The following is an 18,524-nucleotide window of genomic DNA, read 5'->3' as shown; positions in this document are numbered from 1 at the left end:
TAACCATTAACCATTAACCATACCATTATTAGAGGCAATGAGGCTTGCCTCTTCATCAAATAGCTCCACCAATTCAAACTCGCCCGATTCCCTGACCCCAGGCTCTCCTTTGACCACGGCTCTGAACACTACAACTAATACCCCCTCCTCAATGCCGACTAGTACAGTATCCACCCTAATCAACACCCCAGGAGACATTTCTACTCCCAACATGCTTAACTTCAACAATTATACCCCCACAACCTTCTTCATCAACTACCCCATCCTCCCTTATTACTACCTTACAACCTTATTGTCCACCTCCCCATAACACTACCTCCCTCAACACTACTCCCTCTTCCACATGCCCCCGTCCTTCTACTACCCCCATCTCTACAAATTCTTAAATAATCTATTTAGCCCCGCCAAATGGGACCGATTTTTCGTGATCCCTCCCACAACTCACACTTTCTGCTTTGACAACCTGTTTTCATTCCTCAAATACATATACATCCTTCACTTGATCTAACCCCTATACATTACCTCACCCAACCTTAACCCATTTACTCGTCAATTCCTTTGCCCAACTTTGACAACTAATCACTAACTCAACCACCCTTCACTACCATTTACTATAGTGCTACATGACCTTAGATGTCTAGCACATTTATTTTGCTTTTAACCATTAACCATTAACCATTCTTCTTCTTCTTCTTTTTCTTCTTTGGACATCACTACTACTTCTTCTTCTTCTTTGGACATCACTACTTGTTCTTCTTCTTCTTCTTCTTCTTCTTTGGACATCACTACTTCTTCTTCTTCTTCTTCTTCTTTGGACATCACTACTTCTTCTTCTTCTTCTTCTTCTTTTTCTTCTTCTTTGGACATCACTACTTCTTCTTCTTCTTCTTCTTTGGACATCACTACTTCTTCTTCTTCTTCTTCTTTTTTCTTCTTCTTTGGACATCACTACTTCTTCTTCTTCTTCTTCTTCTTTGGACATCACTACTTCTTCCTCTTCTTCTTCTTCTTTGGACATCACTACTTGTTCTTCTTCTTCTTCTTCTTCTTCTTTGGACATCACTACTTCTTCTTCTTCTTCTTCTTCTTTGGACATCACTACTTCTTCTTCTTCTTCTTCTTCTTCTTCTTCTTTGGACATCACTACTTCTTCCTCTTCTTCTTCTTCTTTGGACATCACTACTTCTTCCTCTTCTTCTTCTTCTTTGGACATCACTACTTCTTCTTCTTCTTCTTTGGACATCACTACTTCTTCCTCTTCTTCTTCTTCTTTGGACATCACTACTTCTTCTTCTTCTTCTTTGGACATCACTACTTCTTCTTCTTCTTCTTCTTCTTCTTTGGACATCACTACTTCTTCTTCTTCTTCTTCTTCTTCTTCTTTGGACATCACTACTTCTTCTTCTTCTTCTTCTTTTTCTTCTTCTTCTTCTTTGGACATCACTACTTCTTCTTCTTCTTCTTTTTCTTCTTCTTTGGACATCACTACTTCTTCTTCTTCTTTGGACATCACTACTTCTTCTTCTTTTTCTTCTTCTTTGGATATCCCTACTTCTTCTTCTTCTTCTTCTTTTTCTTCTTCTTTGGACATCACTACTTCTTCTTCTTCTTCTTCTTCTTCTTCTTTGGACATCACTACTTCTTCTTCTTCTTCTTCTTCTTCTTCTTCTTCTTCTTTGGACATCACAACTTCTTCTTCTTCTTCTTCTTCTTCTTTGGACATCACTACTTCTTCTTCTTCTTTTTCTTCTTTGGACATCACTACTTCTTCTTCTTCTTCTTCTTCTTCTTCTTTGGACATCACTACTTCTTCTTATTCTTCTTTGGACATCACTACTTCTTCTTCTTCTTCTTCTTCTTCTTCTTTGGACATCACTACTTCTTCTTCTTCTTCTTCTTCTTCTTCTTCTTTGGACATCACAACTTCTTCTTCTTCTTCTTCTTCTTCTTTGGACATCACTACTTCTTCTTCTTCTTCTTCTTCTTTGGACATCACTACTTCTTCTTCTTCTTCTTCTTCTTCTTCTTTGGACATCACTACTTCTTCTTATTCTTCTTTGGACATCACTACTTCTTCTTATTCTTCTTTGGACATCACTACTTCTACTTCTTCTTCTTCTTCTTTTTCTTCTTCTTTGGACATCACTACTTCTTCTTCTCCTTCTTTTTCTTCTTCTTTGGACATCACTACTTCTTCTTCTTCTTTTTCTTCTTCTTTGGACTTCACTACTTCTTCTTCTTCTTCTTCTTTTTCTTCTTAGTTGGATATCACTACTTCTTCTTCTTTTTTTTCTTCTTTTTTGGACATCACTACTTCTTCTTCTTCTTCTTCTTCTTCTTCTTCCTCCATTCCTTTTCCTTCTCTTCTCCAATCCCTCCTGTTCAATTTCTAAGGTCTAAACTGTAAGAACCGTGCTGAAAGAATGAAAGGCTGGCTTTGTGTCAGCCTCTGGGATCCATGGGCACTATTCCCTTTGTTAATTATCTAGCCCGTACCCTTCATAGGAACCCTGAGGGTTTGACCATTTTTCTTCCCCTCATATTTCAGGCTCACAAATACCAATAATAAAGATTTATTATTTAAACTTATCAGTTACAGACAAATCCAACCGCTGCTACTACTACCCCCTCGTTATGGCTTGCTGTAAACTTAACCACTTCAATACGGATGATGTGACCATCACGTCATAATCATTTGGCTTGAGGAGTAGGTGACGAACATACCACCATGAGAAAATTTGGCTGTGGGGCGGGGTAACGGGAACTTTCCGGCGTGAGCATTTCGAGTGAATGCTGAAGTGACAGGTAAGACTCGCCACGATTGCACAAACCTCTTGGAAAGTGATTAGACTCATTTGGCGTGTGGAATTTAGTGTCCGTGAGCTATGACAGGAGGAGCACCAGCTTCAGGAAGGATGCATTTACATGTTCAGCATCCTACTCCTGGTTGCTGTGCCTAGCAACGAGGTTGTATTACAGAAAACAATATTACGAACAAAAATGAATGATACTAATAACAAAATGTTATTTGTTTTTTATTCTTACACTGAGTTATGGACTACCTAGAAAGATTAAAGAAAACCAGTCTATTAACATCTGCATATTCTACCTGCCCACACGCCATAAACCAATAAAATTCTGCTGGGTGCCCAACCATGTTGGAATCCCCGGCAATGAACAGGCAGATATTCTAGCATGTCCACATACGAACCACGTTTCTCACGTATTCCAGCCACGGATTATTACCCACACTGTAAGATCTTGTATAATCGATGGCAATCTTTCTGGTCAAGTCTCCGCACTAATAAATTACACACTGTAAAACTACCAATCTCCTGGTCAGCTCCATTTCATCGGAACAGACGTTGGGAGACGGCTCTCGCCCGCTTACGCATTGGCCACACCCGTCTAACACACTCCTGTCTGATATCACACTCCGATCTACCCCTATGTTCCCTATGTAATGTCCCTCTTTCAGTTCCACGTATTCGATTGTCATACCCGTGTTTTGATGCAGTCCGTACCTCTGTTTCCTCCCTTCACCGACCTCCCAACTTATCAAACATCCTTACAGAATCTCACACTCTAGTTTGACAACCTGTTTTCCTTCCTTAAACGCATATACATCCTTCACTTGATCTAACCCTTTACATAACCTTACCGACCTAAACCCATCCACTCGTCAATTCCTTTGCCCAGCTTTGACAACTAATCACTAACTCAACCACCCTTCACTACTATTTACTATAGTGCTACATGACCTTAGATGTCTAGCACATTTATTTTGCTTTTAACCATTAACCATTAACATCTGCATGCATAAAAATAAATGACAAACATGGACATTGGCAAATGGCAAAACGTTAAAAACGCTTATGCTAAAGAAATATTCCAAAGGGGGCACCGTACAAGATTGTGCGCGCGCACCTGTCAGAATGGCCGTTCACGGAAGCCTAATGCCCGTATTTTGGGCCATGTGATTTCCATGAAGCAACCAAATCCACCCACTGAATCATCCACCCACCCTCAACGTACTCCACAATTATTTACTGCCCCTTCTTCCCTTATTACTTCTCTTCATCTTTGTTGTCCTCTCTCTACACTACAAACCTTTTGAGCTCAGCCAAGTTGGATCGATTTTTCCATTCTCCCTATAGCCCCATACTCTGACAGTACCCTCTTCTTTAAACAATGTCACAAAAAAACAAGTAGGCTAAGTTTCCTTTCGTATCTGTTTCGATCAATCACGCCTTGTAACATACATCCGAGTCCTAAGCTCGTGCATTATATACCTGACTGGCAAATATGCCTGCCCAGCCTCACTTAATATCTTTACCGGAATTGTTGCTATCTCGCCGTCTGACTGCCCTGTATACGACCATGGTCTACTTATTTTGAAAGTTAGACCCTGAAAACGATCTATTTTCTTGCCTCATCATAAAGCAGTATTAGTACAGTGCTACATTCATTTTCATTTGATCTAAGCGCCCTTACCCCTTATCCCTTTCCCTTGCCCGTTGTTGTCGATTAAACTAATTTTGTCTTTTTCCCCTTCCGTTTTTTCGTTTCTCTTCTACTATCCACTTCCTAAGATGTGAGAGCCGTGTTGAAAGGATGACAGGTTGTACAAGTCCAGAACGGCTGGGGGAGCCATGGACACAGTATTCCCCTGTTAAGTTGTCTAGCCCTTACCCCTCAAATGGACCCTGAGGGGTGGACTGTTTCTCTCCCCAACATACTCTAGGCTTACCATGGTCAATAATGAAGATTTTATACCGTTGTTAGGGGCAATGAGAAATAGCCCCACTGACTCAAACACTCCCTCTCCACAACTGACATTATTCTTAATTCAGATCGCCCCACACACTTTGACATGAACAGGCAATCTTTTTCATGCCTTGACTTCTCTCTATGCTCCCCTTATCTTCATTTAGATTTCCATAGGTCAGTTCTAGACCACTTTCCCTATAGTGACTTATTTTCCAGTCCTTCTTTCTTCTACTTCATATGTACCACTTCTTAATCCCCCACGCTGGTGCTTTGATAGAGCTGACTGGCGTTTATTATTCCTACTCCTCCATTACCCTTCTCGTCCATTTCAGAAATGCTACAATGTTTCACAGTTACAGTCCTAAGAGCTGCCTATACAGCCATTCCTCCTCAATTACATCATCTACATCTATTTCAGCTGTTTGGCGTCGGATCCATAAACTATCAGGCAAACATCTCCCATCCAGCCCTCGTCTTTCATATTCAAGATGCTCTCACCTCTGATCCTCTCCAAGTCGCTAATGAACTGGGTGATTATTTCAGCCAGGTCAGTAGTGGCTCTCACCTTTCATCACATTTCTCTTCCATTAAGACCATCAGAGAACGCATCCCCATCCTCTTCACCCTGTTCTCTGCCGAGTCCTATAATGCTCCTTTTTCCTCTTCTGAACTCAACACTGCTTTATAGTCGTGCCGCAACACCCATGAAATCCCTGACAGTATTCACTACCGTATGCTCCGACACCTTCCATCTTCCTCTCTATCCTTCCTTTTAACTATGTTCAACCTCATATGGACGACAGGAAATTTTCCTTCTCATTGGCATGCTCTTATCCTCCCCTTCTTGAAACCCAATAAATCGGGTACCCTCCCTCAAGATTACCGCTCCATCGCTCAAGCCAGCTGCTTGTGCAAACTACTAGAGCATACAGCTCCCCCTTCCTCATTTCGAGACATATATTACATCTGCATTTGTAAGCCATGACTCAGTATCAGCCATATTCTTTGACTTAGATAAAGCTTATGATACCACATAATGATCCAGCAATTATCCTCCTCAGGAATATGCGGAAACATGGGTGTCTCTTTAAAGTCTTATCTCTCCAAATGCACTCTCCAGGTCAAAATTGCCTCTTCCATATCATCATCCTTTCCTCAGGTGTGCTCAGCGCCACCTTATTCCTTCTTGCTGTTAATGACATTGTATCAGTTCTACCACTATGATATGTTAATGATTTAACCTCCTTTTCCTCTGGTACATCCATACCAACTCTCCGCCAGTTCCTTCAGTCTGCAATATCATCAATATCCTCCAAATTGTCCTGATGAGATCATATCTTTTGCATCTTACAGACTCTTTCCCATATATTCTGGGGCTCGGATCGCAAAACTTTCCTCCATCTTCATATTGCCTTGATCCTCTCCACACTTGATTATGGATGCCATATCTACTCCTCTGCTTCACCCTCCCTTCTTGCTTATCTTGATGCAGTCCACCACTGCGGTCTTCGCCTAGCCCTAGACGCGTTCTGCTCCTCTCCAGTTGAAAGCCTGTACACATGTCATCTCTCTCTCGACGCCATACTCTTCTCTCTCTCGGATGCTATGCTCCCTTTCACCAACTTTTCCTGCTTCCTATCTTTGCTTCTTTTCCAAGTTTACCTATTCCTATCTCCGTTCGCATGGATACCTTCTGTTGTTCGTCCTCAAGTATCTTCTTTAGATGTTTATTGGGCATCTGTACAGAGAGCAGGAGAGGGTTACAGTTGGACTTGCCTTCTCTGCAGCTTGCGGACCACTGAAGGTAGGTAGCAAACAAACTTGAGGGGTTGCCAATTAGGCTCTGTAATTATTGTCACCTTGGATGTATCTGTTTTACAGAGGCATAGGTAAACATGACACAGATTTCATATATCTACACCCTCTTCCCCCATTCCCCCTTTCCCCATCTCCGACCTCTTCCGTTTTCTGTCCATTCCGTTCCTCCAGGGCTTATATCTTACCCCTGTATTTGCTCCTCTGTATTGCCTGACCCACCAAAATCAGATATCCCCCCTTCCGTCCTTCTTATTCGTTTCATTGACCATGTCTCCATTCATCCCTACGGTATTCATGTTTATACTGATGGCTCCTGGTTTCGCACTAACCTTCCCAACTCGCACTTTCAAAAAAACTCTCCCTCCTGAATACAGTGTTCTTACTGCACAACTGTATGCACTCCTTTTTGCCTTAAAACACATATACTTACATTCTGCTTCCTCTTTCACTATTTTTATTGACTCCCGTAACTCAATATCTCTCATAAAATCTATGCACTCGACCAGTCCCCTTGTCTGTAAGATTCAGAACTGATTGTTCTACCTGTCCACTTGCCATAAATCTATCAGATTTTGCTGGGTGCCCAGCCATGTTGGAATCCCCGGCAATGAACAGGCAGAGACTCTAGCACACTCTGCTGCTATATCCACATCACAACCACGTTTCTCACATATTCCGAGCCACTATAAGACCTTCTTTTATACCAGATGACAATCTTTCTGGTCAAGTCTTCCCAATAATGAATTACATTCTGTAAAACTATCAATTTCCTCCTGGTCAGCTCCCTTTCATTGGAACAGACATTAGGAGATGGCTTTCGCCCGCTTACGGATTGACCACACCCGTCTAACACATTCCTATCTGATTTTACGTTCTGATCCACCCCTACGCAATGTCCCTCTTTCAGTTCTACACATTCTGTTGTCCTGTCCACACTTTGCTTCAGCCCATACTTCCGCTTTCCCCTACCTATCCTCCCGTCACCGACCTTCCAACCTATCAGAATCCCACACCTTCTGCTTTGACAACCTGTTCTCCTTTCTAAGACGCATACATATCCTTCACTTGATGCAACCCCCCTTACCTAACCCTACCTTAACCCAAGCACTCATCAACTCCTTTACCCATCTTTAACCTTTCCAATATTGCTTTTGACTGTTGACGATAGGAACTAACTAACTCAGCCGCCCTTCACCACCTTTCCTATACCTTCCTATAGTGCTACATGACCTTAGACGTCTAGCGCTTTTATTTTTTGCTTTTAACCATTAACCATTCCCCTCAATCCCTTACCCGTTGTTGTCGTGTGTGTGTGTGGGGGGGGGGGCTTAGGAGACGGAGACTGAGGCCCAATGCTGGGGATCTCCCCTACCTTGGGCCATGGGCACGGTATTTCCTTGGTTAATTGTTTAGCTCTTACCCCTGAGGGATAGACCTTTTGTGTTCCCCACATGTTTGTCGGAATCCCCGACAATGGAAAAGTCTGCCGCGAAGCATAACTGGTTAATAGGTGCTTGGGTGCCCTGATGACAGCCTGCTTTGTCAGTGAGTTGTAAGGGCGCGCATTATCATCACCCTCAATAAATAAATACATCTTGATGTAGGTTTCCGTTACATTTAACATGCATTGTATGTTTAGTTTAGAGATTATACATTGATAGTGTGTGGGTAAAAAAAAAAGTAAATGTGTACAAAAAGAAAAGGTGAGCAACACAAATGACAAAGCAACAAAAGAAACACTAGGACAAAAGCTGCAATTGGGGGGATTGGAGGGCTATCTTTTTTTCTTTTCTTTTTTTTGTAACCCTCCTACGGTGATCTGTCGTTGTGTTCTCGTCCTAGGGTTGGGATATCTCACTTTTTATCACTATTTAGTTTTTTAACCCTCCTGCGGTGATCTGACGTTACGAACATTGGGAGGACAACGTTCGTAGTGATTGATCTCCTGAAGGATCAATCACTCCCCTCCCCGAGGGGTTGGGATATTTTTTTCAAGATTGACGTGTGTATAGAGGGCGGGGTGGTGGCTGTGAGTGTACATAGACTGTTTATGTAGAATGGGTTGTCTTCCATGTTTTTAGTACTCGTGTGTATATGCGGGTGTTCAGTGGTTCTATGTTGTGGCTCGCATGGAGTATGTGCGAGGGTATGATGTTAGGGTATCATATGTTTTCAGCCCAGCGCAAAGCTTTGTTCTGGACCGCCTGTGTGTTCAATTGTGTTTTGATATGGTGTGTAGTGGTACTGGGCTGTATTCGAGTATAAGTCTGACGACTGTTTTCTTGAGTCTTAGCTTTATTTATGTTGTGCACTGTGAGAATCATTGAAATTTGGCACGTGTTGCGTTTGCTTGTGTTATACGTTGTTTCGTGTGCAGTTTTATACCCCATTTGTTCGAGGAGTGACCGAGTAGTTTCCCTGTGTTTGCTTAGGGAATGTCTGTGCTGTGTACTTGTGTAATGGCTGTTTCTGTGGCGCGTTTCATGATGTGTTTTGATTTGCTGGGGTGTGTGATGATTTGAATGATGTCGTCTGTGTATGATATGTAGTTGATGAATGGTGCTGGAAGTGGAAGGTCTGCTGTGCATAGTATGAATGGTGTTGGTGATAGTATGCTCCCCCGTGGTACCCCACTCTTGAGGGAGATGGGGGTTCCAAGGAAGGTGTATGTTTGCAGAGAAGACGAGTGAAGTTGTGTGGAAAGTGTAGGTTTATGATTTTGTGTTTCAGTCCATCATGCCAAACTGTCAAAGTAGAGCTAATATATATATATATATATATATATATATATATATACATACATATATATGTAATATAATAATACATGTAATAATATATATATATATATGTATATATATGCAGGGCCGGATTATGACCTTTTGGGGCCCCTAGGCTAGTGGAATTATGGGGCCCCCTCAGACGGAGCCACTGGGGCCCCTGATCTCAAATAAACGGCTTCAAACCGGGGCCCCATATCTCAAATAAAGGGCCTCAAACAGGGGCCCATTATCTCAAATAGGGGGCCACAAACAGGGGCCACTTTTATTTTAAATTGGGTTTTCAGACTCCTGGGCCTCGTCTTGTAAAGATGCAATGCAAAATATTAAAATATTATACTCATTAAAAAAAAAATTATATTTGAAAATCTTTTAGCTTGGGGCCCCCAAGCTAGTTTCACTGTTGCAATTTCTCCTGCGTCTATTATATGGTCTATACTAATATCGTCTTCACCTGGTGTTTTCCCGCTCTTCATGCCTTTAAGAGCTCTCTTTATTTCTTCTGTGGTGATGTTAGGTACTTCTATAGTTACCGCGTTCGCTTCCATCCGTGGCTGTTCATTTACGTTGTATAGATCCCTGTAAAAGTTTTCCACTACTCCTATGATTTAATTCTTATTATATGTCACTTCTCCGTCTGGTTTCTTCATTGCATATATTTGATTTCTTCATATTCCAAGTCTCCTTTAAGCTGTTTTCATGCTGGTACATGAGATCACTGTTTCATTTATTATTTTAGTGTTGAATTTCCGTACATCTCCTCTCTTCTTTTTATATATAGTTTTTGTTAGTTCAGCTAATTCTATTTTGTCCCTATTTGACGATGCTTTCATGACCCTGCGTTTTTGCATAAGTTCTTTAGTTTCTATCGAGAGCTTACTGGAGCTTTGTTTGACGTTCTTACCGCCTACTTCAAGTGCAGCTTCCTTTATTATGTCATTGAACTGTTTGTTGATTTGGTCAGTGTTGAGATCTTCGTCGCTAAGAAGTGAATATCTGTTTTGGATGTTAATGCTAAATTCTGTCGCTTTGGTCTTCAAATTAGCTAAGTTTGGCTGCGGTTTTCGTATGAGTTTATTCTTTTCCCTTCTGAGGTCTCTGACCAACCTATGGTCGCTGCCAACATTTACTTTATTTATGACTTCCACATTTTTTACTATATCTTACTTATTTGAAATTATGAAGTCAATTTCGTTTTTGATGTCCAATGGCGACTTCCACGTCCACTTCCGCTCTAGTCTTTTTTCGAAGAATGTATTCATGATATTGAGTGATCGAGCCTCCGCAAAGTCGATTAGCATTTGTCCCCTCCTATTCCTTGTGCCTATTCCGTGATTCCCCACTACGGTTTCTCTTTCTGTCTTTTTACCTATGTTGGCATTAAAGTCTCCCATAATTATTGTGAAATGGGTTTTTACTCTCTCGCTGGCTAAATGAACATCTTCATAAAAGCTTTCTATTTCTTCATCACTGTGGCTGCAGGTTGGAGCATAGACTTGAACAATCTTAAAGTTGTATCTATTATTTAGTTTTATTGTTACTGAAGCCATTCTTTCATTTATACTATGGAATTCTACGATATTCTTTTCTAAAAGTTTGTGAACTAAGAAACCTACCCCTAGTTCTTGCTTGCTACCCTGAGATTTACCTCTCCAATAGAGCACGTGTCCATCATTTAGTGTCTTCTGTTCTTCGCCGTCTTCTAACCTCACAGAGTCCTACAACATCCCATTTAATGAAGGAGAGTTCCTCAAATAATGCTGATAAGTCGAAGTCCGTTCTCATTGTCCTTATATTATATGAGCGGAGGTTCATCAACGTGGGGCGGCCTGTTCTTAGCCGGGAATTCTTAGCACCCTCTGCTCCGGAGCTATCCTGATCGCCGCCGTAACCACGAGCTCCTTCGCCTCCGGTGAATGAGGGCCGTTGCTCTGTTTGTGCAGTCATGATTTTTGATTGTGAGGTAGACAACTGAGTTACCTCCCACCTACTGGCCTAGGTGTATCTTGGTGGAAGGGGGAGTATTTTAGCCGGGATGCCGCTGATAAGCCCCTCCAGCAAGGTTGGCCCTGTCTAGTGTGGACTTAAGAGCAGCAACACATGGGCCTGCTCACTACACCAGGGTATACTCCCGTGAGCATGGGCTTGAGTATCAGAAGTGCGTATATGTGCGGTTGTATATTATACACTGATTTTATTTATGCGTATGTGCGCCTAGTGCAGACATAGTTGTTCACCCGCAAATGCCCTAAGTACTACGCATATGTTCATTTTCGTGCACATACACATGAGAGCATACGCCTTTACAATGCTCCTATGCATATGATATGCATACATACTTTTACATTATACACAACTATACCCATGCGCATGCATACACACATATAAACATACGCGCACTTCATATGCGCATACATATGTATGTACTCACCTACACTTATGCGCACGCATTCATGCGCACATACCTTGTATACGTACTTATGACTTTGAATACCCATACAAATATACATATACATACATGCACACACATACATACATATATATACACATATACATGCATATATCCACATACACATACATATACACACATATATACATATGCACACATACATATATCCACATACATACTCGTATACATACATACACACATATATACATACACATATAACTACCCATACATACACACATATATATATACACACAAATAACTACCTATATATGTATACATACTTACATGTACCCACATACATGCACAAACACTTATGCACATATATACGCACCTCTGTAGAAACATATATGTGCATACACATGCACATACTCGCATATACATATGCATTAATATACATACACCCATATGAATATATACGCATATACGCACATATATACATATCTACGTATATATTGCTTCTTTTTCAAACACACACACATGGATACGTACACGCGATTTTGCATACATCAGCGCACTACCGTGTATACGCTCTCATGCTCGTGCACAAGCGTTTGAACAGCATTTGCATGAGCGCACATACGCACTCCATTTTAATGAGCCCATGCATTAATATATGCATAAATTGTGTGTGTGTGTGTGTGTGTGTGTGTGTGTGTGTGTGTGTGTGTGTGTGTGTGTGTGTGTGTGTGTGTGTGTGTGTGTGTGTGTGTGTGTGTGTGTAAATAACCGTCCTGCCTATCAAGCCCTGAGAAAGCTGAACTCCAAGCCCTCCTCACAGACGACTGCAGTCCGCTCAGCAAGTGGCCAGATAATCTCAGATCCTGATGGGGTGCGGGTGCGTTGGGCTGAGTATTTTGGCTGATCCACCAACAATTAACTTCGATGCGGGTAGTGTCGAGATTCCTTTGCCAGACCCACCTGTCAGCGAGGATCCACCCTCCTTGACTGAAGTCAGGGGGGCGATCTTCAAGCTGAAGAGTGGTAAAGCCGTGGGTATCTGCGGCATCCCATATATATGTATATGTATATATAGTATATACAGTATATATATATATATATATATATATATATATATATACATATATATATATATATATACATATATATACATATATATACATATATATACATATATATATTAGTATATATATGTATACTATTTATATATTTATGTTATATATATATATATATATATATATATATATATATATAGTATATACAGTACATACATACATATATACAAATATATATAATAAATATATATATATGTATATATATATATATGTATATATATGTATTTATATATACATATATATATATATGTAAATCATATATATATATACTCCTTTTAGTGGGTCGTGTGGCATGGTTGGTTTAGTACTGGCCTTCTGGTCTCATACCCAGAGTGACCTAGGTTCGAGGCCAGGTCAGGGAGGATTGTTATACATCTATATCAATACGATATTGCATTATTCCATCTTTCATATATATATATATATATATATATATATATATATATATATTATATATATATAAATATATTATTATATATACATATATATAAATATACAATATATAGTATATATATATGTATATATGTATACATTATATAGTGTATATATATGTGTGTTTATATGTACATGTACATGTACATGTACATGTACATGTACATGTACATGTACATGTACATGTATATGTATATGTATATGTATATGTATATGTTTATGTATATATGTATATGTATATATATATATATATATATATATATATATATATATATATATATTATATATATATATATATTTATATATATAATATATATATAAATATATTATTATATATATAAATATATAATATCTATATATAAATATATATAAATATATTATTATATATATATAAATATATAATATATATATAAATATATAATATATATATAAATATATATATAAATATATAATATATATAAATATATAATATATATATATATATATATATATATATAAATTATATATATATATATGTGTTTGTGTGTTTGTTTGTGTTTGTACATATACATATATGATTATAGATAATTGTTTGCTGCTGGTGTTGTCCAGTTCAGGGGCCCCTTAGCATTTTGATGATGTCAGATGACAGGTAAACGTTTTAGAGATTCGTTTTTTATTTCATTACTAATAAATTTTGACTTACAGGTTCCCCCAAGCTTAATTCTGAAGTGAGGACATACCCTATGAAACTGCTGCTTTTAAAAGTCAAAAATGAAATGCAATAAATCAGATAATGTACAAGACCATTATCTGTATAATGAAATATTTTGTACTGTTTTGTGCATTCAAGTGAAAATAAAAGTGTAGAATGAAAAAGTAAATGTCAAATCAACCTCTGGGTCAGTTTAACATTTTAGGTGAGTCTTCATAAAGAAACAATATTAGAGTTTTATTTCTGTATTTCATGTGTACATTATCAATCACATTTTTGTATGTGAAATACATTTGTAATGCTATTGTGAACTTTTTAAATGACAGTAAATTAAGTAAAAATTTTCACTGTAGCACCTCATTCTATTTCATAAACACTGTTCAGAGGACAGATTAAAATTTTCTGAACCTCCTATGGAATGCAGGAACAAGCAAATATAGACAAAGAACTTTTTATTATTGTTTTTTCATCCTCATTGCTTTTTCCCACTGTTTGATTTGTGCAAAATAAGTCTGAACAATTCAACCACATTTCCTTTATACAGTAAAGACGTATAAATTTAATTTAACTAATAAAACTGATTCAAGCTGAAATCTTTAAAATCATGTGTGATTCCTATATTCATGCTGCCTGTGTAAATGCAAACTGGAAGAAGACTGCCTGAATGAGTCAGTACCTGCTTCAGTTTTTGGTTATTAATAATTAATCTCACCCCCCTCAACTGGCACTAATTATCCCAATTTGCAACATGAAATACTAACACGGTAGGAATAATATAAATATTTCTACTTCTGAATAATAATAAACTGATTATATAACTGCCAACAAAATCAACAAAATATAGACTGTACATGTTACATAAGACAAAGCCTTTACAGGAACATCATATAAAATTTCAAATATGTTACATTGTTTGTTAATATGTCACAACCATGAAGAAGCCTTGCACTAAACTGGGAACATCCATACTTTTTTAAAGGTTGAAAACTCAATCTTCTGAATATTTAAAACACACTTTATGAAAGTGAATGGTAATTTGGTATATACATGCTTACTTAAATTGTAATACAATGACCATCAGTGATGACATAACAGGTTGTGACATAATAACTATGTCCAATAAGTGACTAGTTTCAAGCTTAAAATACAATTTTGTGATAAATGCCTGTAATAACAGTAACAGCTTAATGCTTGACTGGGCTTAGTTCATTAACCTATTTCACAACACATATTTTGAGGCATTTGAACTTGATACATTTAGTCTACAAACAAATGACAGTGCTTTCCTAATTTTATCAGAAATCAAAATAAAAAAAATCCTATCATCTTCACTGTAGCTTCTTGCACTTGTTATCATCCAACATTGCATCTATACTATAAAGCAACTGTACATTTGTTATACAAAGCAAAACTGTTACTACATAAAATCAAAAATGAATATAAAAATATTCTCAGACAAGGAACACTAAAACTTTCTTTCTAATAAAGACAATGTATGAAAATAAAACTTAAGAACCTAATAATGCACCACAAATTTCCTATGGTACTTTCAGTACCTTGGTATCACGGAGAATGCATGTTGCTGGCTTACTCTAGAAATGAAGCCCTTCAGATGGCTGAGAAGTTAAAAATGTCACAGAATTAATCATATGCTCACAGAGCACAAGTCTCATTAACTTCTACAAAGGCTGGACTGGAAAGGGAAAATCATTCTGATATTCCATATGAATGATGAATGAAATTTCATAGATCAAGTGAATATACAAGAAAGTTCTTGCAAAGTATAAACATGTACACAGTTTAGTATACACAGATAATTAAGCCAGATTACATTAAAGGCCAAAGTACTGAGTATACAAAGATTGCTACAACACCAATAGGCCATCAACAATGAAAACAAAATTGTACAACATGACACTGGCAGCACTGAACTACTATGGCACCAGACAGGTACTTAAAAACAAACAATTGCACCTATCCACCACAGTAAAGTGTTATCTCTACTGGTTAAGTCAGCTTGTTCAAATGCAATTCACTATTATAACTACTAGACTATCTATCAGTGCTTTTTATAAATTTATTGTTTATTAAAAACATTCTCATTTTTCAATATGTGGAATGCTGTTAATGAAACCTGGGAACTATAAAAGGTTATTACATTAGTGGTGGACGGTGCAATTCCAGTTACTTTATAATCCATAGTAGTCACTAAAAATTATCTGGATTCAATTGTCTGTTTAGGAATGCTATTGTGTTTCACTTCTGCAGTATCTAACCTTAAATCCAGTTCACTGCGGCTATCCCCAGCACTGCAAATCACTGTTCTTAGGTTATTTGGGTCACTATCACTACTATTTACAACTAATGATTCACCTACTGGCTCACCAACAGGGTCTATATTTTTACTACCAGCTTCTTCTTGGTCATCCATTAAAGCTGGTACCACATGTGAACTATAATGTCCACATGTTTCAGTTGAAGGAGAGGGAGAGGTAAGCACAGAATGGTGAACACGATCGTCTGTCTGACAGAGGTGTTGACCCCGAGGTAGAGAAGCTGAAGGTGAGGTTGGTGACGGTACTGGGTGGCGACGTGAATTTGAACCTCTTCTTAGACTGGCAGTATACTGGTTAGGACTATAGCTTCCAGGAGAAAGATGAGGGCTAAATGTAGATAGTCTTGGACGACCAAGGGCATCTTCGCATCCCACGAGCTCTCCATTTGGACCAACACTGACTGCACTGGCTCCTGTTATGAAAAAGTAAGTGGATAAAGAAAATTACAAAAAATAAAACAAAGTAGAATATATTAGTGATAGCATAATGTCCTAAAACTGTACCATCAAACACCTCTACTTGTATTTTGGAATTCTCATGGTTTCTGTTTGTGGTAAGAAAAAGAACAACATTTAAAGACTGATTATGTGTTTGCAATTTATCAGGATAATCTTATTTCCAAAGCATCCTACTAATTACAATATCAAGTAAAGTTGGAATAACAAATTAACATGCAATAATTACATGAAAGTAATTTTAGCTTAAAAAAACTTACCCCTTAAAACTGAAGCTGACCCATTATCAGCACAGATAATCAGTGACCGCCTAAGACCAGGACGTGAAAGATCAAGAGGAAGGAGGTCTTCATTAGACCGCTGGGCTGAATCTCCCGTCCCACTGTCCTTGCCACTAGAGTGCTCGGAGCCACTGTCTTGCCCTGCTGTTGTGTAAGTCTCATGTGAATTGGCCAGAAGTGGAGTGAAAGTATGCACAAGGTCTGATGGTAAGTGATGATGAGTTGGAAGGTGGGCAGGATACCTCCCCAAAACATCTTCCCTTGGATAGGCAGGTGGTGGTCCTAATGAGCCAGCCTGGGGTCGCTTTCTTGTCTGGTATATAATAACGACCCAAACAAGTGAGGTGATGACAACACAGCCAACAACTGCCATCATTACTATTCCAGTTGTTGTTGATGTAGATGTTATATCTGAAAGGGTTAGAATATTTACATATATATAGATATATAAATTCTTTATTAACATATATATGCTTATAAAGTTATAAATTCTTCTATAAATCTATAAATTTCACTAACTTGGATTGGGAAAATCATCATTTCCAGTTGAAAATTTCTCTGAACTTACCTCTTCTTACTGACAGATTTATTGGTCCTCGCACTGTTCCAAGTATATTTGTAAGTTCACACACATAAGTCCCAGCATCATCCATTTTTGTATCCAAAATCAGTAAATACTGACTGTCTTGAACTAATACATAATGTTCACTTTCTTTAATAACATCACCATCTTTGGTCCAAGTTAGTTTTGGTGTAGGTTTCCCAGTACCCTGAAACATGAATAATGATTTCAAGATTAATACATAAAACTATATTCATTTCCACTATAAATTACTATCTGTTAAAATCAGTATGAACCTTCTCCAGTACTCTTTTATTCTCTTACCTGACATTCTAGAACAGCATCATCACCAAGTCTTGCAACTCTGTCTTGAAGGCTTTTTGTAAATTTTGGAGTTTGTCGTACTGTCAGTGATGCGTGAGAAGATGCTACGCCAGCTGCATTTTTTGCATTACAAGTATACTGTCCTTCATCATCAGATTCTACTGGTTTAATGAAGAATATCGTTTCATTGTTATAAACATGGATTCTTCTTTCACGAGCAGCTGGGAAATCAATGCCATCCTTTACTAATGATATTTCTGGAGTTGGGGAACCTTCAGCTGCACATTCTAATCTAGCCACTTCTCCAATACGAACCTCTACACTTGCAGGTCTCTTAGTAAAGTAAGGGAAGACATGCACTTGAATATTAGCACGCTGAGAATAACTTGCCCCAAAATGATTACGAACTACACATTGATATTCTCCAGTATCTTCATCTGACACATTCTGAAGATGAAGCAAGGATGTGACATTGTGTTTTGCTCCTCCTTCACCATCTCCTCCCACAACATTAACAAGAGTTTCTAGCTGAAAATTTACTAACAACTGGTTA

General features: G+C 38.4%; 1 protein-coding gene across 1 annotated transcript in view; it reads right to left on the bottom strand.

The window, feature by feature from the left end:
- Nucleotides 1-14,242: 14,242 nt before the first annotated feature.
- LOC125029390 (leucine-rich repeats and immunoglobulin-like domains protein 3) overlaps nucleotides 14,243-18,524 on the bottom strand; it is a 58,615-nt gene continuing 54,333 nt past the window's right edge. The window contains exons 9-12 of the mRNA XM_047619217.1: nucleotides 17,972-18,524; nucleotides 17,654-17,855; nucleotides 17,065-17,496; nucleotides 14,243-16,761 (exon numbers count right to left, since the gene is read on the bottom strand). The exon at nucleotides 17,972-18,524 is cut by the window's right edge and continues 525 nt beyond it. Coding sequence (XP_047475173.1) covers nucleotides 16,229-16,761; nucleotides 17,065-17,496; nucleotides 17,654-17,855; nucleotides 17,972-18,524 — 1,720 coding nt within the window. The 3' untranslated portion in view covers nucleotides 14,243-16,228. The remainder of the gene's footprint in view (nucleotides 16,762-17,064; nucleotides 17,497-17,653; nucleotides 17,856-17,971) is intronic.

This window comes from Penaeus chinensis, chromosome 10 (genome assembly GCF_019202785.1).
Source record: "Penaeus chinensis breed Huanghai No. 1 chromosome 10, ASM1920278v2, whole genome shotgun sequence".
Lineage (NCBI taxonomy): Eukaryota > Metazoa > Arthropoda > Malacostraca > Decapoda > Penaeidae > Penaeus > Penaeus chinensis.
Note: the sequence above shows the minus strand (reverse complement) of the source record. Positions and strands in the feature narration are given on the sequence as shown.